Here is a 26,452-nt window from a genome sequence, read left to right as displayed (position 1 = left end):
TCCAGGTGGTGAAAGAAGCTTCGTGGTTCCGCATCCATGTCTTGACTGAGTACTGCAGCGCGAGGTACGCTTTTCGCAATTTACGCTCGCCATTCTACTCGTTGAAGCCCTCCATACGGCCAAAAATGACTAACCAATCTTCAACATTGTCGAACTTATTTATGACCGTTGAACGATGGCGGCGACCAAGATGCGTGACGGACGAATGGTGGGAGGGTCCCGGAATTCTGAGCTGTCAAGCTACCCGTGGTGGATATCATCGACCTGACTGTGCCGCCTCTGCGAGTTCCTGAAAAAAGTGAACAATGTTAGGGCGCAATTTTTTCTCAGATTCTTTAAAGAAATCTTGAAATGCCAATTTTTTTTACTTATTCCATGTGATTCCTGAACGGAGTCCAGTATTTTGGTAAACCTCTTGATATGTTTCTTTGATAGCTCATGGAAAAATAGAATGGTAGAACGGTTCTGCGAATCAATTGTGCCGACGCAATGCCATTTCAGCCATATGATTGCTCATCTCTGGGAATTGTATTAACAGACCGACTTTGGCCGGAATGGCATTCCGTCTTGTTTTGTTCTTGGCCTGACATCCCGTTTAGTGCTCTACAGATCTGTCTGTTTGGCAACGCTTTCACAGCATTTCAAAGCGCTCTTTTTGCAGCCTGCGCGGTAGATAAGTAATAATGGTGCTCGTCTGCAGACCCGAAAGACGCGTGTTGGATCTCGGCGGAGGTTGAATTTCGTTGTTTTTCAAGTGTTAGAGGCGCGTGGACTCTGCGATATCAGTGCAGGTTAAGAACCCCAAAGAGTAGGGGTAGTTATTATCCGGAGCTCTCAATACGGCGTTCCTAATAGCCTGAATCGCTTTAGGACGTTAAGCCTTTTAGATCCACTTAAAAACCTATACCCTTGAATTTAATTGATGCAAATAAAACAATTTCGTTGTAATAAATATTTTTCTTAAAAAGAAAATATAACACTTAGCGTGTTAGCCTCAGAGTATGAAGATGGTTGTTTATAATCCTGTCGCCACCTACGTTTCTGTAGATTTTTGTTTGCAAGCTTTTCAAAGCATGTGAACAGTTTTGCAGTGTTTAACACTCGTTAAATCAGGTCTGTTTTTTTTCTTCACCCGTCAAGGAGACCTGCCTGGTACGAAGCGTCCCAGTATGCCGCTTCCCACTCTACAGCGCCCATTATATCCCATAATCGCTCATAATTCTGAGACGCTGGACGCCACGGGCCGTGGGTTTTGTGATACGGCAGTTTACCATAAACATTATGAAAAGTTAAATACCGTAGCGGATTCATCACCTATGCATTATGCTTAGAGACGTTAACTGTTCTTAGTTCACAATACATTCTAAGGTGTCCTGTTTGGTAGTTTGCTACCACCAGTTAATGAGAAGGCTGGTTTAGCGTCGCATTTTCACAGCATTTCAGCACACGAGAAGAAGCAATATGATGCTCTCGTCATGTAATATATAGATTCGTTCATATATTTTAACGCAACGAAACAAAGCGCCGAGAGTGGAATGTGTACATGCAATGCATTGATGAAGCGCAGCTTCGTTACAGTTCGTGCTGAATCACGCAAAATATACAGCAGAAAAGTATGCACGTTCCTATTCTGTAAGGACTTCTCACCACTTTCTACTAGTAAAAGTTTATGACACTCTAAGAATGAATTTTATACCATACTGTGCCTCACGATCGAGACCTTTTTGGTGTTTATGAGTAAAAAAATACAGTCAAAGAAACAATACGTTCGATAAATGCAGCTTCTTGTTTTATTACACGTTTTCTGTATGTCTCTGCGGAAAGCCAAAATCGGTGTCGGTCTTTAAAAGACGTGAACATACGCGTGCTTTAATCCATCACTCTTACATGGATGTACTGCTTAGACATTTTGTGGCGTGAGAAAGCATCAGCCTGCTACACGTTAGGCGAAACATGCTACATTCCTAGTTTTCCTTTGTGCAATAAAAAGCGCACAAATATCACATTTCAGGGTCGCAACATCCGAGCGGGACAGAGCATTTTAAAAGGACACTGACGAGAAATTGAAGTTGGCATGTATCCATAGAATACCAGCTCCTGATCACAAAAATGCCACTATTGCTGAAAACAAAGCTCTTGTAAGGTAGATAATAGCAAAAACCAAAATACAGGTATCGCCGCCACAGGCCAATCTCGCAAGCTCAAGCGTGATGAAGTTATAGGACAAGAGACGCCACCATGGAGCAATTTTTCCTTCCTCCATTGATGCCACGAAGCTCAGTGGCTGACAAAGGAAGGTTGCGCGGCTCAATATTGAAGTTAATTTTGTTTTAAAACCGATACTGCACTTTTATCACACAAGTAAGACAGACATAAGGCAACCTGAATGTTGGAAGCAAAGAAAATCTATGCTTGGCGGCGCCACTGGCGGCCAAGAGAGTTTCGATTTGTTATGGCGCTTCGCGTCAATGAGCTTTGCGTACCCCGTGGTTTTGTTTTTGACGCTCCTAGATTAACAAGCGCCGAACAGCAGAGGAACTAGAAGTGCCGCTTCAAGTGCTATTTAACCTTTGAAAGAGCCTGTTAAGGCAAGTTAGATGATCGCCACGGTCGATGAAAAACTGTGATGGCACGATCGCAGGTGATCGTACAAGGCAGTTCGCAGTATAAAGAGCACTTGTGTCTTCACACGCCCGCCCGGCGAAACATTCCCGCTGTGCCAGTAAAATTCAAACTCCTTAACGGAAATTTGGCCTAGCTCTGTTAAGCCATGATATACGTAGCGAAAGTGAGGAGACTTCTGTATCGGAAGAGTGAATTCACTATATCCACCTTTATTGATGGTTGTATCTCGAGCCGTCGTGGCGAAGTGGTAGCGTCTCCGCCTCAAACGCCAAAGGCCCTGGTTCGATTCCGAGCCTTGGAAGAGTACCTTTTTTCATACAGTGAGTGGGCGGGGGGTTTCAGTGGCGCGCATAGATGCCGCCATTCAATACCTTGGTTAGCGGTTAAGCGCAGGCTCTGCTAATGCGCGCCTATACTCCGGCGTAAGGCGCGCGCTGCATGGCGACGTCACGTCGGCCAAAGGAAGACACTTAATACTCCAACTGCGCTTGACCGCCGACGGGCTCGGTAGCTTCAGCGGCCTCGGCGCATTCTGACCGCACTGGCGGAGACTTGGAGCATGTCTCTATTTCGCGCCGAGTGCGCCAGCCGCCACCGGCCGAGCCAGACCGATTCGGCTCCGCCGCAAGGTCCCCGTTGTGACGTCATTCAATAGCTTCGGCAGTTGGGCGGAACTGTTCTTTTGGAGCTCTCGGCTAATTTAATCCATTCACAGCGCATATCTGAAGGTACATGCAAATGGGCGAGAGAGCCCGATCCAGTGGACCCCGTACCTCCGGCAACGCGCGGAAGCCGTTGAAGCGTCGCGCGTCGGCTTTAGTTTCAACCCGCCAACTTCAAGCGCGAGCGTCCTTGAGCACCCATCCGATTTGTGGCAAAAAAATAAATAAATAACCTGACCCTTGCAACCATGCGAAACCTCCTCGACAGCGCCTGCTGCACCGTGCAACATCGCCTTTCAAGGAATCACAAATGGCCCCAAAGACTCGGCCAGCCTCCGATGGCCTTTAAAATAATTGCTTTGAAATAAATGCATCTTTGGCCCCCGGACAAGCGGGAACAAAGCCATGAAATGCTGAGAAATCAGATTTTGCTGAAAAAATATTTTCATAGACTTCTCCTCATTGTCTCTCTAAAACATTTAGTACCACGTAAGTTTTTTTTTAAGCGCAGCACACCCTAAAGTTTTGCCTGCTTCAGGCATAGAAGGTATTGCTGTACTTACCATTAAGGTTGGTTCGGAAGGCGAATTCCTTTCCTGTTGCTTTCATTTCAATGCTGAATATGCGGATTAACACATAATCTGTGCATTCATAATTTTTATCCCACAGGTTCTCTCCTATGTACTCAAATACACATACCAACGTTTGATGTTCTGCAGAAGTAAGAAACTGTCAGCGTCAAACACGAACGCCAGGAAAGGTCCTAGTTGTTGACTAGTTTCTTGCTCGTTATCTAAGCTTAGGCTGGTTGGTTACTGCTATTACTAGGAAAACAAACCAATACAATTCGTACCTCATTTGTATTAGTAGCTAAAAGGCGAGTGATTTAGCTAGCGCGACTGAATTCTTAGGGGGAAATATAAATGAATAAATGCGGCAGCGCAGTATACAATAAAACTTGCGTTCGCATTGCACTGTGCGGATACAAATGTGTGCAGAACAGAGCGCCGTTGTGTTTTATTTTATCTAAAGGCGTCGAAAGCATGCTCAATTGAAGCACTTGGAAACTTAATATTTAATTATTGAACGCCTCGAGGACGAATTTACAGGGGCGTGTACTGCAATTACGAAGCAAATGCAAGAACTAGTGTAAAATAATATAGACCTCTGAAACGGGCGTAAATGTTTACATATTTTCACTATATTTGGTGATATTTCGTGCATAACTGACTAAAGTTGTTTTATTACCACTTTCCCCCTTCAGGAGGTCGGTACGCATAAAAAATCTAGAATTTCACCTATTTTATATACTTTTGCTGTGTTCCTACATGGCACGCATCTTCAGTCAGCATAATTCACCTGAATATTTATATAAGCCGATGGAATTTTCAATATTTTCCCGACACTCGTTAACAGTTACTTCATTCCTTAGCTTTGAAACATGATTCTAGTGTGCGATCTGCATACCGGCTTGAAACATATGAACGTCATTAAAATAATAATATTTTACCACCAGTAGTAAAGTAGTCGTCTCTTCAACTTCGGAATATTTCATGCGGCCGCAATATCAGCTTTCAGTGAGTGCATACGCTAAGAACATCAAATATTTTGGCGCCTGTCATAAACCAGTCCTGCTTTCCTTAAAGTTTGAGCGTGGCACATAAGTGCTCTCATTATGCCTGTCTTAAGTGGGTGTGTACGAGACAGAGTAAATGACCCACAAGGGAGGCCAGTCAGTCCCGAAACTTGGGAAAGCCCGGCGGTCAGTACTTCGTAAAGTTTGGTTCGCCTGACGATATCGCCCAACACTTCGCCCTAATAAGGAGCGGGGGGGGGTGGGGGGGGGCACAAGGTAAGAGACCTTGGTGTAAGAATGGCTCAGATCCGCGGTCACTAAACTAGCCTTAAGTAGACGTTCGCACTTAGAACGTTAATTATTTTTCAGCCTGTCGAGAGCTCTTTTCTCTTCAATAAGTTTGCAAATTTTTTTGAATCCTCGGTTATTGTCCCTGCCTTAAAACATCATATAGGGATATATTTTATAACATTCCGCCAAGTGGTGAAAATTATTCCTTCCTTCAATACCTTTCTGAAGATTGCCCGTATTGGCGATCACTGTACTTTCTGTATTGTACTGATCCAGATGAAATTTGTTCTAATCCGCCGCCTGTCTTAACCTGCTGTGCCCCTCTAATTTTTAATTTAGTCAACATATGAAGTCACTGTAAATGTCCTATATAGATGTATACACATATAACGTTCAATATATCGCCGCCTGCCGTATACTATTCCTCCCGTCACCAAATTAGCAGGATAGTCCACATGCGGCAAATTTACCTGCGTTAGGTAGATGTCCGCCTGTCGTGAAACATTGCGGCCTTCCTTACCCTGTGGACATGACCCAGATCCACAGTCGTTATAGTTGCCTTAAATAGATGCACGTGCATAGTACCTTCATCGGTCTGCGTCTGTCGAGAGCTATTGCTCAATACCTTAACATTCTAAATGACCGGGATCTTCGTTCACTGTACATAAAAAAAGGAGACGTGTATACTTATGACTTCCAGTACTGCGCCACCTTTCGTGAAGTGTTCCTCGCTTCATAAATCTCTAAAAATACAGGCAATTCGGATGTGCGCTCAATTTACAGATATAATTCGTCGCCTGCCGCAATATATTGCTCCCTGCCTTAACTTCTGGCGCCGCCCACTTCGATTATCATATACTTGCATTAAGTAGTTGCACGCACACAGAACCTTCATAAATCTAAGGACACATTCCCTGCCTTAAGGAAACAGCCATTTAAGCTCCAATCGAAGCGCCAATATTTTAATGGCCCTTGCCCGTATTCAGTCGCGGTGTGTTTTTTGGTTTGTGTGTCTATTTTCCGAAAGCCGTTTTTGTGGCATGTTGAACATCTGCCTAAGGGGTAGTTGACAACTAGCCCATGCAGAGATATCTTGCCGCGAACCTGTGTACCCTTTCTTCATTCTGCAAAGCAGCCAGCGCACGGCTTTGTCGATATTGTTTGCAACACGTGTCCAGATTTATCTAGATTGTTCGCATCCAGTCGGACTGATTCCACGATGTTCCAGAACGTTGTGGTAACTTTGCTCTTCGTATCTTGAGAGTTCGCTATCAGATTTATATTACGCGCAGCCGAGAGCGGTGGGCATTTTACTCGATGACCGCCGACCACGCTTGCTCCTACGCCGCCGAGGGATTCAATCCCTTGTGGGCGCAAGTGAGTCCAAACAAAGATTTTTGTTTAGACGCCATTTTTCATTGTCGTTCTGCTCTCCGGATGGCAGTCGCCCCAACGTGACAAGCGGTGGAGGTGCCGGGTAGCCTTTCATGTATCGGACGCCGCCTTTAAGATGTGTCGCCAGCCCTCACTGCTTCAGATCGGAGGACGCGCCATCAGTTCACCGAGCCAGCCGACGTCTCCAGAAAGAGGAGCCTGAGTTCGCAATTGTGCAGGACTACACCCAACAAGGAAAGACCCTACTACGAGCAACGCACCCAGGCCAAAGATGACGACCCGGATCATACTGTAGCAGCCGCGGGTCCCGTGCGCTTTCAAAGGATCCCTAGGTGAAGACATCGAAGATTAGTTGGACCAATTTGAAATTTGTGTGCGCGACATCATTCGACAATTGGGGATGATGCGGCGAAAATTAGACACGTATTTCTCACAGAAACCAAGAGTCGTCCCGAACGACATTGGGGCTATTCAAGAAGTAACGTGTATCAGTATTCAACACTCTGAGGAAAAAAAAAAGAACCGAACTACTCCTCAAATCCAGGATCCTGCTTCCGAACAAGACAATCCGCGGTTACGTCGAAAAGATGAAGCGCCCGTTTCACCGCGCCGACACCGAGATGACCAAGGAAAATAAAATGCAGATTTACTGCGCGGCCTAAAGGAACAACTCTTTGCCAGCCTTTTCCGGCAGCCGCCAAACACAGTCGATGAATTCATGCAAGAAGCATGCACGACCGAGAGGACCCTCGATATCCGAACTCGGCAGTACAAATGCCTTGCTTATGTATGTGCAATTCATCCAAACACGACGATCGTCGCCAACGACAACTTGCAAGAAGTTTTCCGCGAAATTGCCCGCAAGGAGCTACGACAACTTCTGCCAATTTCCCCACGGCCTGAAGCAGTGACTCAAAGGGATGTGGTGCGAGAAGAGTGCAACTGGCACTTGGCATCGCGGCTTCGACTGCCACGCAACCCAAGGCCATCACTTAACGCTGCGGCGGTGCGCAGCCAAAGGCGTCCTCACACTCATCTCCAGGAGCCATGAACACCGCCCAAAAAATCCCAATCTCCCTCCTGCCCATATCAGTTGCGAGCTAACCCAAGGAAAGCCGACCTCTGGAGAACCTCCTACGAGCGCCGCCTACTGTGCTTCTATTGCGGCGAACCCAGCCACATTTATCGGCACTGCCCCTACAAAATAATGGGCTTGGGTGGCTTGCCATTTGATGCCCCACGACCCCGTTCCGGCCAAATACCGCTGGAGATTGACGAGTACCTGCGTCTAGAGAAATACGTGTCATGTAGCCGTCTCTCCCGCTCACCATTGCCATCCACGCAACGTTTTACTTCGCCGCGCCACAGCTATGCAGTGGTGGCGGCGCCGGTCGCCGAGGCGGCGGGCGCTTGTACCCATTTTTAACGTTGGGTAGCGGGCGATGCTTTTCGAGCGAACCACCATCCGCAGCCGAGGCGGACGCCCAAGCACCTATACCACGACTGCGGACTATCTCGTCCTTTTAAATTGCAGCCACGAATCTTTCACCTAAGCGGAATCGCAGGCCCTTTCCTTATTTGACCGATCCATGCCTCTCCCTTTAACGCATGAAACACCTAACGGTCAGTTGCTCAGATTTATTGACCTGTGCCGCCAATTTTCGAATAACCACACCTGTTTGTCTTACCAACCTTGAGGCAAAAAGGCACTCCTGCTGTTCGCGTCAGCCCACACAAACCTTGTCAAGCGCCCTCCCCCTAGTAAATGTAGACTTTCAAAACGCGCAGCAAAAATCATCTGAGCATTTCTTCTTGGACAGTTAAAAAAACCAGACCGATCACCTTTTAACAGCAGGATACCCTTTACATCTGCTAGTATCCGCAGTTGGCTCCATGATCAAGAACTGCCGGCAGCACCTCGAGACTGCTACTTTAAACAAGTACAGAAATGTTGGGATAATACCGTACCTCCACAAAATTAGCTATCGTCTAGAAAGTCGAAAAGCGCGTCGGTGTGAATGTCGTCTTCACGCTTCCCAACAAACCGTCCACCCTCTGCTCCAAATTGAATAACCCGCTGGAACCCCGAAGCTGTAGGGTGACACACTCTGACCAATATGTCCCTAGTGATTCAGAAATTATTCACTCTGTGCCAGTGTCATGCGGGAAGAGGCATATCGGTCCAACAGGAAGGTAAACCTCTACCCGACTATGAGAATATCAAAACAATGTTAACAGTATAGCCATTTCTCGGCATCTGGATAAGCACTTTAACAGAGAAACAGCCCTCAAAAAATCTGCATCCCTTACTTAAATCGCTGCACCGCTATTGGCCGAGGAAGGGATACGTTGAGGAGGCAAATCGTCAAATGCCACAAAATCCATTATGCCGGTGAACATTGCTTGAGTACCCCATCGCTCTCCTTGTCAAAAAAAGAGCTGGATTTTCTGGGTGATTTGACCAACACCTAAGGTTTCTTATGTACCACACACAGCTGAATAATTCTCTTATCGCTCTTTGGTACTGCCTTTATCTTATTTTATCCTCTGCAGCGTCTTGAATGATTTTAGCGCTTTTGGTTCCCTATTTTATACACGTTTTCAAATAATTCACCTTCTACACGTTTTTATGTATTCAGTTTTATAGTCTTCTCTGTGTCGCGTATGGCTTTAACCCATTCCCCGTCCTTTTGGGTAATTTTGTAGCAAGAGCTGCACTATGCTATCCAGTCGAGCATTTTGCCGTTAGCCTGCGAAGCCAATAGTGCGCATACGCGAAACCACAGACGAGCCGCAGGTGCGCGGGGCAGGACTTCAGAGTGCACCGCCGCCGCCGCGCGAGGAGGCGCGCCGGCACGACTACGCCCGCCAGCGCCGCGCGTGAATGCGCATGCGCGGAACCGGAGAAGGGCAACTGGTGCGCGCCGCAGGTCGTCAGAGCTCGACCGCCGCCGCGGCCGTCTGTAGGGTCGTGTGGGTAAACTGCGTATTTGCGGTTGTGTGTATAAAACCTGGGGTGACACGACTCGGCGTATCAGAATCGCTTCGTATGGGGACGAAAACGAGACTCAAGCAGCCGCTATGCGGCGGTATTGCCAGAAGATAAATTATTCAGACCTAGAAGTGGTCGCCTGGCACTTCGCCGCTCTGCGGAGAAATATTAAAAATCCAAAGGGTAAACCGAGTGGCGGAGACGCCTGAGCAAAGAGAAGAATGTCTTGCCAAGCGGAGACACATAGAGGTGGAGCGTAACAAGCGTCGCATAGCGCCTCGCATGGTTTCTTCGCAAGAAAAACGAGATGAAGCAATGACAACAACATTATCATCTACAATTGAAGAGGTATGTCTCAGATAAACCAACCAGTCTAAATACTGTGTAGGCAAGATTGAGACAACGGCCTGTTACTTTATCGATAATCGGGCAGTGTTCATTTCTGTCAAAACAATTGAATAATTAAAAAATGGGTTTCACCGAATACTTCTTCAATGCCTAATATTATAGTCACACCAACAAGATCGACAACATGCGTAACCAGGGGGGAAGTGCAGCTCTGGCTACGTATATTCTGGCAAAGCTGAATTAAGCCACTGTTAATTTTTTCGTTGTTTTTTAATTATGCTGATGTTGCCTACCTGACCACCTTTTTGCGCCCTTTACACCGCCTTGTTATTATTTACAACCTTCTTTTGTTCACTGTTTTTTTTGCATTTTCCAATTTTGTGACGCGACCACACTGATTGTCGGTTATCGCTGCAGCAGTCCTGTTACCCACCCTCTCATGTGTTCTATTTAAACGTCATTCTACCAGAATACAATTTCAGATGCAAGTCAGCGCTCGTGTGTGTCGTTTCTTTGTGTGTCCGTGTTTCGTCGCGCAGTTTCTTCCTTTTGGTTCGTTTGGTTTATTGGGGTCTAAAATCCCAAAGCGACTCAAGCAATGAGGGACGCTTTAGTGAAGGGCTCCGCAAATCTCGACCACATAGGGTTCTTTAACGTACACTGACATCGTACAGTACACGGGCACCTAGAATTTTCCCTCCATCAAAATTCGACCGCCGCGGCCGGGATCGAACGCACGTCTTTCGGGACAGCATGCGAGTGCCACAACCGCTGAGCCCCCGCGGCGGCCTTAATTGTTTGTTCCTTTTAAATCAACAAAAGAACAATTGCTTCCCTCGACGAACTATTTGAAGACTGCGACGCCTGCGCCCTCTCCGATCGAGCAGCAAAGATTCACCTATGCAATACCAGAAGCACGTCTTCGACATAAGGCCAGCCATGCCCCGACACAAACAAGACCAGATCTGCAATCTGCTTCGAAGATAGAGAAAGTGCTTCTCGTGGTCGCCGAAGGTTCGACAAATGCAAATATCCAAGCATCGCACTGTAACCGACCTGCACGGCCGACCTCTCTGCCGAAGGCGGAGAACGACAAGCCATCTGGAACCAAGTGTAAAAACTGCTTCTCGATGACGTCATCCGGCCATCGAAGAGCGCCTGGGAGACACCGGTTGTTCAAGTGAGGAAGAAAGACAGCGCACTTCAACTCTGCGTTGATTACCGCCACTTGAACAACATAACGAAGAAGTATGTTTACCCGCTTCCCCGCTTCCACGCATACTGGACCACATCTCGAACGCCAAGTATTTCTCATCAATAGATCTCAAAAGCGGCTGCTGACAAATGAAGGTCGATGAAAGAGATCGCGAGAAGACCGCATGCTTTACTCCGGATGACCCTTTTGAGTTCAGTGTGATGCCATTTGGTCTCCGTTCCGCACCACCGACGTTTCAAAGAGTAATGGATACAGTGCTGGCAGGCCTGGAGCAGGAAATTTGCCTGGTATATATGGATGGCGTTGGTGTCCTCCCCTCGAACTTTGAAGAGTGCCTAAAAGTGCTCTGAACCGTACTAGAGGCAATCAAGTCGACCGATATGGCCTTGAAAGGAGAGAAGTGTCACTTTGCATATTAAGAACTGCTCTTTCTGGACCACATCGTTACGAAGAAGGGATTACACCTACACACGCGGAAAAAAGCTGATATCGCAGAATTTCCACCGCCGGCCGATAAGAAAGCATTGCGCAGATTCATCTTACTGTTTGCCTATCACCGACGGTTTGTCAAGTACATTTTGAGCATCGCCGAACCTGGAACCCAACTAAAAAAGGCAGACGTACCATTTAAATAAAAGCGCCTCAATCAGAAGTCTACAGGGAACTCAAGCCTCGTTTACAGTCTCCACCGATCCTCGCGCACTTTGGTGTAAACGTCGACATTGAAGTTCATACTGATGCAAACATTGTAAGGTTAGACGCCGTCCTCGTTTATGAAATCGATGGACTAGAGAAAGTAATCTCATATGCTAGCCGTTTCTTGTCCAAAGCCCAGGATAACTATTCATCAACTGAGCATCTGGGCTACGTCGAAATTTCACCCTTACCTGCTAGATGACCATTCAAGGTGGTCAGCGATCACCGAACATTCTGTTGAATTGCAGTTCGAAGGACCCCTTCGGCCACCTCGACTGATGGAGCATGCGTCTCCAGGAGTATGACGTCCTCATCGTTTACAAGTCCGGACGCAAGCACGCTGACGCCGATTTCCTCTCACGACCTCCTATAGATGCATTGCCGCTTGACAATGTCGTAGACGCCTCCCGGGAAACCATCAGCTCCACTCTTTTGCTCAGCAGTACTCATCGAGCACCTCGAAGGCAACGTTTCTCACCCCCCTCTCCTCATTCAAGCGAGGATTGCCTTGTTTCTGCGTACAGAATAATGTCCTCGTGAAGAACTTCGCAGAGATCAAAACAACCTGCCTGCTGGTTGTACCTGAAAATCTGCGCGAAGAACTTCTTTAAGCTTCACAAGACAGGCAGACAGCAGGACATCTCGGGTTTTCTCGCAACCTTCGTCGCATTCAATACGTGTATTGCTCTTCTCGACTGTATGACGTGGCCGCACATTCTGTGAAAACCGGCAGAGATGGTCAGCGACGAAAGACCCCTCACACCTGCCCAGCAGGATTTCTGAACTCTATTGAACCCTCCTCATGGTCCTTCGTGGGTATCGGCATGGACTTGCTTGGCGCTTTCCCAATGTCAACGTCTAGAAATAAGTGGATTGCCATAGGGACCGTCCACCTTACCCGCTATGACGAGGCAAAAGTCTTACCGGACGGTGTTTTCTGTGAAGTCAATTATTCAGCGACAGGCGCCCGCGATATGCTCACTACAGACCGAATTTAGATGAGCCCTAAAGGAGGCCGGCTTTCTGCACCACAAAAGTACCGCAGGTGCTCACTATAGACAATTGTTAGGTTGGGGAAACCTAAAAAGAATAAAAATAATAAGCCCCCGCTTGTACCACTGACATATAACAGCCTAAATCATCCAATCCTATAATAAGTGAAAAGGCCTGTAGGCAATGGTATACTTTTTCCACCCGTAGGTGGGGAAGATGGTAAAAATGAGGGGAGGGTAAAAGCTACATAGCGACCCACAGCCGGGGGAGCCAGCCCGGGGAGACTCCCTCGATCTCCCATGGGACGTAGCGGTAGGGGTTGGATGAACGGATTATGGAAATAGGGTTGGGAATAGGGACGGCGAGATTTTTCTCTGATCCTTCATTTGTCTCGATTCCATTACTGGATTGCCTGGCAAGGACCGGGAGATCGTCAAGCCTGCCCAATGGTAAGGCCCCGCTCGCGCGATGCCCGGGCACCTATGGCGAGAAGATCAGCAATCACGGCAGAACTGACGCAAGCCATCCTACGTTATAGCCAAACCAGCCTCCGGAGGACAACTGCATACCATCCGCAGAACAACGGAGTGACCATGCGGCTGAGCAAAACCATCGCCGATATGCTTGCCACGTACATCAATGCCGAACACAAGACCTAGAATGTCATCCTGCCTTACGTCGTCTTCGCGTAGAACACTGCAGTGCAGAACACCACCCAGATGACCCCATTTACGCTAATCCATGGCAGAGAGGCCACTGCCATGCTGGAATCCATGCTGCCAAACGTTACCAAAGACGATAACGTCGACGTCGGCGCCTACATTTAACGCGTTTAAGAAACCGGCTGACTTGCTCGATTCGGGAACACAGATCAGCAGCGCACCGACGCTAGACGCTGCATTTTACTACCAGGCAGCACGCAAAAGAATCCAGGAGAACGAGTCTTGGTTTGGATGACCATTCGCTGCCGCGGATTGAGTAAAAATCTTTTGCGCCGCTATTTCGGCCCGCAGAATGTTCTTCGTCGACTAGGTGAAAATGACTATAAAGTTTTCCCTGAGGAAATTACTGCATCCCTGCGACCGCGCGTAGGACCACGCATATTTGGCCCACGTCGTCTCATTCAAGCTATATTATGCGGGCTAAAAGAGGACGCTGTGTTTCTATTCTCAGTGTTTATTGTGCACTGTCCGTTTTATCTCTTTATAGTCACCTTATTTGTTTCAAGGCATCGGGTGGAAGCTTTTTTGAGAGGGCAGTAATGCCGCGAATCTGTGTACTGTTCATTCTACGAAGCTGCCGGACCGCGACTTTAACGCTTTTATTGCAAGACGCGCCCTGGTTTATCTAGATTGATCACATCCAGGCGAATCTGATTCTAGGATTTCCCAGAGCGTTGTGGTAGCTTTGCACGCCGTAGCTCTAAATTTAGCAATAAGCATATATATATATATATATATATATATATATATATATATATATATATATATATATATATATATATATATATATATATATATATATATATATATATATATAATATAGAAACGCCCCCACTGCTTTTAAACGCATGATTGATACAGTCCTCTGTGGCCTGAAATGAAAAGTCTTATCCTGCTTAAAAGGGCATTGTTATTTGCTCCAACGTTTCGTGCGCCCTTATGCCGCCTCGATGAAATGCTCACTTGCTTCACTTCTGCCGGCCTACAAAACAACACAAAAAGTGTCATTTTGGCAGGAAGTAATTGAAGATCCTGGACCACCTCCTCAGCCGTGATGGCATTCGACCAAATCCCGACAAGGTTGCCGCTGTCCTGAAGATTTCTTGTCCACAGCAGACTAAACAGCTGCTTAGTTTTCTCGGACTGTCCTTATTTTGGGCACGTTATGAGAAATTTCGCAACCATTGTCAAGCCACTGCATCAGCTTCTGACCTCTCGCAGTGCTTTCGTTTGGCCTGAGCATTTCTAAAGTTCTTTTCAAGACCTGAAGTAAGTTCTCACGTCAGACCCGGTCCTTGGCCACTTCGACGATGCTTTTCCCACCATTATACACAATGGCGCTAGCGGCCAAGGCGTTGCTGCTCTCCTTCTGCAGCGTGATAGTACCTCTCGCGAAAGAGTTATTACGTTCGCCAGCCGCACTCTAACGTAGCAACGCTATCAATGAGCCAGAATGTTTTTCCGTTGTTTAAGCAGTTCATAAATCCCTCTCCTACCGTTACGGCCGCCACTTGATGGTCGTCACGGACCATCCCGTTTCATGCAGGTTGTCTCTAATTAAAAATTTGACTGGACGCGTGGTTGCTGGGTTCTTCGTCGCCAAAAATACAGTTTGGACGTTCCGCCGTGGTGGTTGAGCGGTTATGGTGCTCGGCTGCCGGCCCGAAAGATGCGGGTTCGAACCCGGCCGCGGAGGTTGAATTTCGATGGAAGCGAAGTTCTAGATTCCCATGTGCTGTGCGATGTCCGTGCAGGTAAAAGAACCCCAGGTGGTTGAAATTTCCGGAGCCCTTCACTGCGGCCTCCCTCACAGCCTGAGTCGCTTTGGGACGTTAAACCCCCATAAACCATAAACAATAAACAGTTTCGACATCATCTAAACGTCAGGTCGCAAGCACCAAGACGCCGATCTACTGCCTCGCTGCCCGCTTCTGGAGTCATTAAACCGTTCTTCTAACCACCATCCAGCTGTTACCACGACTCCTCATCGCCGCAAGTTCATCTACACGTCGCCACCCTACTCTTCGTCTCCTCCGAAGATTTAAACGCTCTTGCGTCAGAACATCGCAACGATGCGTCTTCCCACTCTCTAATAGTTTCACCGGAGCGTCCTATCCTCCTAACGTCAGATGCGTAGGCAGCTTCACAAGTTCATAGTCCAGAATGGTGTGCTCTGCCCATACCTTTACTGCCTTGATGGCACATGCTGGGTTTCAACAGTACCACCTACACTTCGCTGCCGTATTTTGGATGCCCTCCACAATGATGCGATAACTCGTGACTTAGTTTTTCACCAGACCTATTACCGCGCGAAGAGCCGCGTCTTCTGGTCTCGCCTTTCATCCAGTGTCGCTGAATACGGCGCATCTTGCCCGCTCTGCCAGCGCCGCAATAAAGCCGACTTCACCTTCTGCTGGACATCTGTATGCCAACCCGTTCGCCGTTTTCGGCATCGACTTATTTGGCCCACTTCTTCTCTCTAAAGGAGGCAATCGATTAAAAATCATTGCCATCGTCCATGTGACACACTATGCCTTGACCGCTGCCTTGCCTGATGGCTCGGGAAAAGAAGTTGCCATATTCTGTTCACAATCAATCGTACTGCGCAATGGGGCCCTCAGGAGCTTCTCAGTGAATGCGGCCGGACGTTCTTTTCGACTATTGCTGCGGAAGCTCTTCAAGCTTCATTTACGCTTCACAAGATGACGACCAGCTACGACCACCTGTTTAAAGGTCTGACTGAGCGGTTCCGTGGCACTGTCAGATATGATTGCCCTGTACGTCGAACCTGACCAGCGGAAATGGGAGGCAGTCCTTCATTTTGTGAATTTGCCTACAATTCCGCGTTCCAACTCAACACTGCTCACTCGCCGTTTTCCTCATTTACGGCCGTTCTCCCAGTACTCTTCTCGACGCACCTTTCTTCTCGACACCTACAAGCTCGTCCACATCTGTCCCCGACCAGTTCCTCTTTCAACTTGCTCGATGCCGCCGCCTTGCTCACCTGATCGCTGAAGCCTGTCAGGAAGATCGCAAGAGTCACTACGACAAGACGCACCGCGCTGTCTCATTCCACCCTGAAAACGAGTTCTTGCTTTGTACCCCGCTGTGGACGCCTGGTCTTTGTGACAAGTTTTTGCCTCGTTTCATTGGCCCCTACTTGGTTCTCAACGAAACATTTCCAGTGAACTACTGCGTCAATCCTCTTGATCCTCCTCCGGACCCCCGTTACCGCGGGACTGAAATATTCCATGCTTCCCGCCTGAAGCCTTTCATTCGGTGCCCTTAATAAGACTAATCGCGGCCAGGCTGGCCGTGTCTAACCGCGCGGGTAGTTAGTGTGAGCACTGTATGGGGCTTCGTGGTTGTCGTCTATATGGCTCTCGCTGCAACTTCATTTTGTTTCACCAGTGACCAGCCATCGTCATTGCTTTGGTTGTTCGCTTGGGACGCGTCTCTAGCAATGGTTGGAATAAATGCCTACCATGAGGTCTTACTTATATATATATATATATATATATATATATATATATATATATATATATATATATATATATATATATATATATATATATAAATATATATATATATATATAGATTTATTTATTTATTTATTTGAAATTTCTTACAGGCCCATTGGGCATTGTGTAAGGGGGGCGAAAAAAAGATATAATACAGTGCATTAATAACCAAAGGAAACAAAAGGAAACGTACGCGACGCAAAATAATTCACTACAATACAGGATAATGTGCTCACCGAACGTGGAAACAAAGCGCGATTAAGGCAAACACGGAAACATGGCAAGCAAACATAAGTAAGAAAACATCCGAATGGCACGAGTGTAGCAGCAAAGCAAAGAACAATAATAGACTTGAACGTAGGTGTGCTAAATGACGGTTTCAGTGAAACATGTGATGAGTTTAGAATGGAAAGATTCTAGATTAGACGCGGAAGCGATGTTGCCTGGCAGATCATTCCATAATCTGATGGCTCGTGGTAATGCAGATGAGTTAAAAGCCAATGTGTCACCATATATTCTTGCGAAACTAAACTGATTATATAATCTTTTCGACGTGCGGGATGAGACATCGAGTTGAAATGAGGTAGTTCTATTGAAGTGCGCATATTTGTGAAATAGTGTGAGGAGAGCGATGTCACGGCGCGTGCTTAATGATTGTAGAGAAAGATCTGTTTTAATCTGAGTGACGCTTGAGCGGCAGTTAAAGTTTCGTGAAATGAATCGTGCAGCCCTGTTTTGGATAGATTCTAACGCGATGATCATGTTCTTATGATAGGGAGACCAAATGGGAGAAGCAAATTCAAGTTGTGGACGAACAAAAGTGAGGTATGCTAGTTTTCGAATATTAGATGGTGAATTTCGGAGATTACGGCGTAGGTATTCTAATGACTTTGAGGCGACGGCACATATGGATGAGATATGGTATGACCATGAAAGATCTGAAGAAAAGTTAACGCCGAGGTATTTGTAATGTGATACGTGAGAGAGTAGATCATTTTGAATACGGTATGTATAGCTAGATTTGTTATTTTTACGGGTGAAAGAGATGACTTTGCACTTGGATACATTAAGAGTCATTAACCATGAGTTGCACCAGTCGTTAATAGTAAGGAGGTCTGATTGGAGCGCCAGGTGGTCATTAGTAGATCTAATAGGGTGGTATGTAATGCAATCATCCGCGAAAATTCGCATACTAGAAGTTATATTATTAGGTAAATCATTGATAAAAATAAGGAATAATAAGGGACCAAGCACACTGCCCTGCGGTACACCGGAGTTAACTGGGGAAAGGTTAGAGGACAGATTATTAACAAATACGAACTGTTGGCGATGCGAGAGGAAGTTACGAAGCCATGTTAAAGTTAGCGAGTCTAGACGGAGTGATGATAATTTCGAAATCAAGCGGCAGTGAGCTACGCGGCCGAACGCTTTGGCAAAATCAAGGAATATACAGTCAGTTTGAAGGTTATTGTTCATATTAAAATGCAAATCAGTAGTTAGTTCGAATAACTGTGTTTCGCAGGAGTGACCCTTTCTAAACCCGTGTTGATTAGTGTAAAAAAAAATTATTCTGCTCAAGATGACTAAAGACATGCGATGAAATTATATGTTCAAGCATTTTGCAGCAGATGCACGTGAGAGATATAGGACGGTAATTTTCACCGGAGTTTTTGTTTCCAGATTTAAAAATTGGCACTATTTTAGCTATCTTCCAGTCTGAGGGTAGTATTCCTGTAGTTAATGATTGCTGAAAAATATGAAATAAAATTCTTCTTGCCATTGGAACTGTATTTTTTTAAATTTTTGAATTAATGCCATCAACACAAGCCGAAGTAGATACCTTAAGAGAAGTTATGAGACGCCTGATGCCTTCTTCAGTTATCTGAATAGGTGTCATGTAGCGGTAATTAAGATCCGGAACTTCCGGAAGGGTGGAATGATCTTCAGAAGAGAACACAGATGAAAAGAAGGTGTTAAATATTGTGGGGCACTCGTTGTCTGAGATGGGGGTGTTGTTACTTTGTAGAGAGATGGAACTATCATCACGCTCAGGGCATACTTGTTTCCAAAACTTTTTGGGGTTAGTTTTCAAAAGGGCTGGAAGATCATGTGAAAAATATTTGTCTTTTGCAGCAGATAAGGCGGAGCAATAGAGTTTTAGTGCATCACTGTACTTGTTCCACGCAGAAATGGTACAGGCACGCTTAGCAGTCCGGTATAGCCGCTTTTTCTTGTTCCTTAGTTGTTTAAGCCTTCTAGTAAACCAGGGATTAGATTTATCTTTAGTTATTTTGATCACAGGGACAAAACGGTTGATCAAATACGAAATCTTATCTCTAAAAAGTATCCAGTTTTCCTCAACGCATCGGTTGTTAATTGAAGATAGAAATGTGTGATAAAAGAAGGTTTCTAGTTCTGTGTTGATAGCTGTGAAATTAGCCTTATTATAATCGTGAATCTTTTTTGTTACATAGCCCATAAACTGATCCAGGATGTCAATACTTAGCTGAAGTAAATGAGGATCGCTTAATCCCATTAAATGAGTTACTGATCCTATCGTTTCCGGTGCTGTAGTCAGTATCAGATCTAGTATGTTCGTGTCGCGTGTAGGTTGGTTTACAACCTGGAATAGGTTGAAATCGAGCGTCAGGTTACAAAATTCTGTGGAAATATGACAAGGTGATGATAGTTGAGCCCAGTTGATTAAAGGAAAATTAAAATCTTCGATTAGATAGATGCTATGAGCAGGACATAACTCCGTTGCTTTAGTAATACTGATACGGAATTCATTAACAAAAGAATGACTAGAATCTGGCGGGCGGTAACAAGCGCCTATCAGAATCCTAGTGCAAGATAGTAGGCAGGCGGCCCAGACAATATCCAGATTTGAATCGGTGTTAATTACGTATGATGTTATTGTTTTCTTTATGCCTAAAAGGACGCCACCGCCTCTCTTTCCAATGCGATCATGCCTGTATATGTTGTATGAATGCGCACCGCGAATGATTTCGTTGTTTGTAATGTTAGGATTCAACCAAGTTTCTGTAAGAATGATGATGTGCGATTCACTATCGTCTAGGAAAGAAGAAAGCAGATCGCGTTTTGGCACTAGGCTTCGGATGTTGGCATATGACAAAGATAGTGATTGAATGTTACGTGCACTCGACTCATGGGTATCATTCGGGCATTTACTATTGTTTAGCTATCTGTTGGACGGCACAACACTGTCTCTAGTGGTGTTATATATGTACGTCTTGGGTCCCATGTGCAGTTTGTCAAAAGATAGTTTGAAAGGCTTGTTCAACGCCTTGGCAAATTTATAAAGCTTCTTCCTTGCCTGTCTCTTGTGAGCGAGAAATCTTCGCCGATGGAAAACGAAGTTCCCTTCAGTTTACGTGCACATGAAAGAATGTGCACTTTATCCTTGAAAAACATCATTTTTGCTATAATTGGCCTCCGCTTATCATCGTTATGTTTGCCTAGTCTGTGAACGCGTTCGAACTGTGTACCGGTTGTTTCAATTCCTAGTTTATCAGAACAAAACTGAATTATTTTTTGTTCAGAAGCAGCCCAATCCTCTTCAGGATCGTCTTCCAATCCAAAGAAAAGGAGGTTGCATCGTCGCAAACGATTTTCTGCATCATCGCACCTAGACGTAATGAGCGACAATTGTTGCGAGACGCAGCTATCCGCCTGTTCAGATGTGCTGGCTACACCTGAACGTTGGTTGGCCAAAGATGTTTCCAGCGTCGCGACTCGCTCATTCAAACGGGTGACTTCACTTTGTGCGGCCGCCTCCTTCACTGTCGCAATTTGTGCCCCACTTTCCTCAGTGTCGCGCGCTTCAAGCACAGCCACCCTTTCACTCAAGTGCCTAATTGCGTTGTCTGCGGCTTCCTCCCTCTCTTTGGAACATTTCAATTCTTCTAGCAATGAAGCTCGACCTTCTTCCAGCTTTCGGGTTGTTTCGAGTAAGGACGCATATCCTTCATCCAGTTTTTGTACCCTTTCTAAGACGAGGGCAAATGCCTCACATTCCGCCTTCGTCATGGGACCGGGATTAGACTCGACGTCACCCGAAAGCATCAGAAGTACCTCAGATAATGACATCCACAAACAACTTGCCAGACCACATAGTCGCTTTGACACATCAAGAAGCTCTGTTGGGCAAGACACCGCTAATAGGTAGTAATTGCTGCTTCTAATACAAGACGCAGACTTCAGGTAACTAACCTGGAAAACGAGCGGTGGTGAGTGCATCGTCGCTTGCGCGGTGTCATGCCCGAAGGGTGAGGCCTCCGATGCGCGCTTATATGCCGTGCTGATTGCTTCGGTTGTTGTAGACGAAGGTTGCCAGATAGATGAGCCAACTGACACCAGATGTAGCAGTATGGAATCCAGGGTAGGACATGGCAGGAACGGAACGTCCGAGCTGAGCTGGCAGGAACGGAGAATCCCGGCGCATACGGCCCATGTGGCAACAGCCTGGAAAACGAGCGGTGGTGAGTGCATCGTCGCTTGCGCGGTGTCATGCCCGAAGGGTGAGGCCTCCGATGCGCGCTTATATGCCGTGCTGATTGCTTCGGATGTTGTAGACGAAGGTTGCCAGATAGATGAGCCAACTGACACCAGATGTAGCGGTATGGAATCCAGGGTAGGACATGGCAGGAACGGAACGTCCGAGCTGAGCTGGCAGGAACGGAGAATCCCGGCGCATACGGCCCATGTGGCAACAGCCTGGAAAACGAGCGGTGGTGAGTGCATCGTCGCTTGCGCGGTGTCATGCCCGAAGGGTGAGGCCTCCGATGCGCGCTTATATGCCGTGCTGATTGCTTCGGTTGTTGTAGACGAAGGTTGCCAGATAGATGAGCCAACTGACACCAGACGTAGCGGTATGGAATCCAGGGTAGGACATGGCAGGAACGGAACGTCCGAGCTGAGCTGGCAGGAACGGAGAATCCCGGCGCATACGGCCCATGTGGCAACAGCCTGGAAAACGAGCGGGGGTGAGTGCATCGTCGCTTGCGCGGTGTCATGCCCGAAGGGTGAGGCCTCCGATGCGCGCTTATATGCCGTGTGATTGCTTCGGTTGTTGTAGACGAAGGTTGCCAGATAGATGAGCCAACTGACACCAGATGTAGCGGTATGGAATCCAGGGTAGGACATGGCAGGAACGGAACGTCCGAGCTGAGCTGGCAGGAACGGAGAATCCCGGCGCATACGGCCCATGTGGCAACAGCCTGGAAAACGAGCGGTGGTGAGTGCATCGTCACTTATATATATACTGTTGGCTTCCTTCAGCAGACAAAGTTAAGGAAATGAGGGGCTCGTTTGACAAACTTATGAAGGGAGCCAACAGCCACCGAAACCAAGGTGCATAGGGGAATGTTTAATTTTTTTTAATGTGTGGTGCTGATTAGTGGGATATTAATACTTCGATAATCTCTCGCTTAAAATATTACTTATAAAGCAGCAGAAACAACAACCATGCCGCCGGCGGGATCCGAACCCACGACCTCCGAATACCGCGTCTGGTTCATATATATATATATACACATACATATATAGTAGAGAAGCAGACAGCCACAGAAACGAAGCAGCATGAGGGGAGGGGAGGTATTAATACTATTATTTGTGGTGTTGATTGATGGAGATTTCAATTGAATTATTACTTTTTTATTGGTTTCAAAATAATTGTTAGCAAAGCAGCAGAAAAGCAACTACAAGCCGCCGGTGGGAACCGAACACACGACCTCCCAATTCAGCGTCCGGTGCTTTATCAACTGAGCTACTGCGACGGCTGTCAAATCTGCTGCTTTTGGTGGCATTTCAGTTTACGGTGTCACATAAACTTTATAGTGGTCACTAGCGCCAGCCTCGTCCATAAGCGGCGGACGTAGTTCGTCCTGCATTTACCTCAGGTGTGACGTGGAACTGCATCAAATGGCGAATGCGGCAGCTGTACAGTAACCCTCATGATTCCTAGGACATCAAGCACGCCAGAACCGAGACCCTCGACAAGCAATTAAGCAGACAAGGGAAGGGAAATGAGGGGATCGTTAGGCATATTAGAGAAGCCAACAGCTACAGAAACCAAGAAGCATGGGTAGAGGGGAGGTATTATTACCATTACTTGTGGTGTTGAGTGATCGAGATATCTATTCAAGTATTTTTTGTATTGCTTTTAAGGTAATTGGTTAGAAAAGCAGCAGGAAAAAATACCACGTGCCGACAGTGGGTACCGAACCAACAACCTCCGAATTCCGCGTCCGGTGCTCTACCAACAGATGTTCGGCAACTGCTGTCAAATGTAGTGCTTTTGGGGCTATTTAAGTTTACGGTTGACCTAACCTTGATAGTGTTTACTAGCGCCACCTCGTCCATAAGTGGCAGACATAGTACGTCCTGTATTTACCGCTGGTGTGACGTGGAACGTCATCGAACGACGAGGGCGGGAGCTGTATGAGAACTCTCTTATTCTTCCCAAGGCATCAAGGCTGCCAGAACCGAGGCGCTCAAGATGCAATAAAGCAGACAAGGGAAAGGAAATGAGGGGCTCGTTACACATATCAAATTCTGTGGCTGTGGCTGTTGGCTTGTCTCATATGTATAACGAGCCCCTCATTTCTCTTCCCTTGTCGGCTTAACTGCTTATCGGTAGCCTCGGTTCTCGCAGGCTTGATACCTTAGGAAGGATAAGAGAGTTCACATACAGCCCTCGCTGTTCGATGTCGTTCCACGTCACACCAGTGGTAAATGCAGGACGTGCTACGTCCTTCCCTTATGAACGAGGGCGGCGCTGGTGAAAAAATCAAGGTCAGGTGACCCGTGAACTTAAATTCCCCGAAAAGCAGCAGATTTCGCAACCGTCGCCGTAGCTCAGTTGGTAGAGCACCGGACGTATAATTCGGAGGTCGTGTGTTCGGTTCCCACCGGCGACTTGTGGTTGTTTTTTCTGCTGTTTTTTTAACCCATTTTATTATAAACAATAAAAAATATTAACTCAGTTGTACTCTCCATCAGTCAACAACACAAATAAAAGTTACAATACCTACAGAAGGGGATTGATACAGAAGGGGATTGATGTATATAGAAACAGCAGAGAAGCCATAGAGTAAGGGTCAGTGCTGGAACACGCTTTGTCCTCCTCGTCCGCCTCACACAAACACCATGTTTCGTCGTCTTCGTCACACTGCCCGGGGCCACCGAGCGATCGTCCCGATCGGTGACAAAGATACGCGCGAAGTGTTGACGGGCTTCAGAGGATGGCGGGACAGGGACGAAAAAGGGGTGAGATGCTGGCCGCCGCGATGAATTAGATGGCTGAATGATTCCTGGTATTGAAGCTTCTTGGCCGCAAGTCGCCAAGAGCCGACGGTCGAGGCCCCAGGACGCGCCGAACGGCTTGGGCAGGGGAACGGTATCTCAGATGTTAGCGGCGTCTCGGATCGATGGGGTCGACAGGTCAGGTCCTTGGGTCGGATTCAGTTCGTCGTGTTGAGTGGTCTGGGCAGGGGACGGAGCTGGGGGTCACAACGGCGAGGTCGGTTCGGGTCTCAAAGGCTGGAGTACGACCGAGCCACACAGCCCAAAAACTCACGGCTGACGACCACGGCTGACATAGGACGTTGTAGCTCCCCGGACCAGGACGGGTGACGAGATAAGCAGTCAGAGTCCTGATGGAGACGTCCGGACTTGTACACTACGTTGAACGATTGCTCCTGCAGTCTACTTTCTAGCTACCAAGAGGTCCAGGGGGGTCCCTGAGAGAATAAAGCCAGCAAAACGCGTGGTGTTCGGTCACGACGGTGAAAACATGGCCGAAGAGGTAAGGACTAGATTTAGCAACTTCGCAAGCAAGAGTCAGGCATTCACGCTCAATGATGGACTAGTTGCGTACGGCGGCTTAAGGAAAACGATTGCATATGCAATGACGCTTTCGTGGCCCTGCTGGTGCTGGGCTAACACAGCATCGATGCCGTTTCCACTGGCGTCTGTGCGAGTTTCAGTAGAGGCGAACGGGTCAAAATGGACTAAAATAGGTGGTGTGGTCAGCAAGGTGATGAGCGTTGAAAAGGCTTCCACTTGGGCGGTGTCCCGAGTAAAACAAAACTCGTTCATCAAAGACCTCTGACCGGATGGGCGATAACTGCGAAATTTCGAAGAAAGGGGCGGAAGAATGATTAAAAGCCACTAACGCCGCGGGCCTCTTTTGGAGATTGGAGAATAGGAAAGCCTTCGACAGCGCAGATTTTCTTGGGGTCCGGGCGTATTCCGGACACATCGAGGAGGTGGCTGAGGATTGTAAGCTGGCGGCGACCGAATTGACACTTCGAGGAGGTGATCTGGAACCCGGCATCGAAAAAAAAGGCGTGGATTACTGATAGCCTTTCAAGACGAGTTTCAAAGGACGGTGAGAAGACTACAACATCGTCGATGTGGCACAGACATGTTGACCATTTGTTCCTCCAAGAAGCAAGTCAATCAGCCATTTCAAAGTGGCCGGAGCATTGCATAGACCGAACGGCATTACTTTAAATTGACACAGAATGTGGGGAGTATTGAAGTCTTTTCTTCGCGGTGATTATCATCCACAGAAATCTGCTAATACCTGGAACGAAGATCGCAAGATGAAAAATAGGGGCTCCATGAAGTCAGTCGAAGGCATCGTCTATATGGGGTAAGGCATACACGTCTTTTTTTAATTTCGTCGAAGTGGCGGTAAGCGACGCAAAAGTGCCAGGTGGTGGTGGTGAAAAAGCCTTTATTTAATGAAAGAGGTGAGGCTCTTTAAAGAGCCCCGCAATGGGCGGAGTTCTTACTCCGGGACCCCATTGGTCGAAGCCGCCAGCTTAACCCTCTTGATCAAAGCCTTTTGTGACTGAAGGTCCGAACAGCAAAGCAGGGCCGCCTCCCATTCCTCTCTGGTAGGGTTGGGCTGGGGGGAGAGAGCTGAGTTGCGCTGGCAAGCCCAAACCATGTGGTAGGTGTCAGCCACCTCCCCACAGTGTTTGCACCTGCCAGTGAACGCGGGATCGAAGTGTTTTAGTACTGCCGGGCACAGCATTGTCTTCGTGAATAATCGTAGTAGAACGCGTTTGTTTTCTTTCCCCAGTCCCTTTGCAGGGGCCGGGTAGAGGCGATGCCTATGCTTATAATAGGATGTGATAGCTTTGAAGGAGAGTAAGTAGGTACCTTCAGGTTCCAGGTGCTCAGGAGCCAATGGGAACGCCCGGTGAATGAGTGCTCGGGCCGCCGCGTCTGCAGCTTCGTTTCCTTCTAGGCCCTGGTGGCCCGGAGTCCAAACCAGGCAACGGGGTGTAGGATCGGCATTCCGGCTGCAGTTACTTAGTATTCGTTCAGCTAGTGGAGTTATCCAGCCAGCCTCATAATTGCGACAGTGGCCATCGAAGTT

The 26,452-nt window shown here is 47.2% G+C and overlaps 1 protein-coding gene and 1 non-coding gene across 2 annotated transcripts in view; one reads left to right on the top strand and one right to left on the bottom strand.

Moving 5' to 3' along the window:
* The window catches only part of LOC144129564 (uncharacterized), a 920,144-nt gene that overhangs the window by 519,187 nt on the left and 374,505 nt on the right, over nt 1-26,452 (bottom strand). The window contains exon 9 of the mRNA XM_077663706.1: nt 3,851-4,000. Within this exon, the coding sequence (XP_077519832.1) occupies nt 3,851-4,000 (150 nt within the window). The remainder of the gene's footprint in view (nt 1-3,850; nt 4,001-26,452) is intronic.
* TRNAI-UAU (transfer RNA isoleucine (anticodon UAU)) lies at nt 23,906-23,978 on the top strand. Its single transcript has one exon. It is a non-coding gene; the product is annotated as a tRNA-Ile (tRNA).

Source organism: Amblyomma americanum, chromosome 4 (genome assembly GCF_052857255.1).
Source record: "Amblyomma americanum isolate KBUSLIRL-KWMA chromosome 4, ASM5285725v1, whole genome shotgun sequence".
NCBI classification, from domain to species: domain Eukaryota; kingdom Metazoa; phylum Arthropoda; class Arachnida; order Ixodida; family Ixodidae; genus Amblyomma; species Amblyomma americanum.
This window is presented reverse-complemented; position numbering and strand designations above follow the sequence as displayed.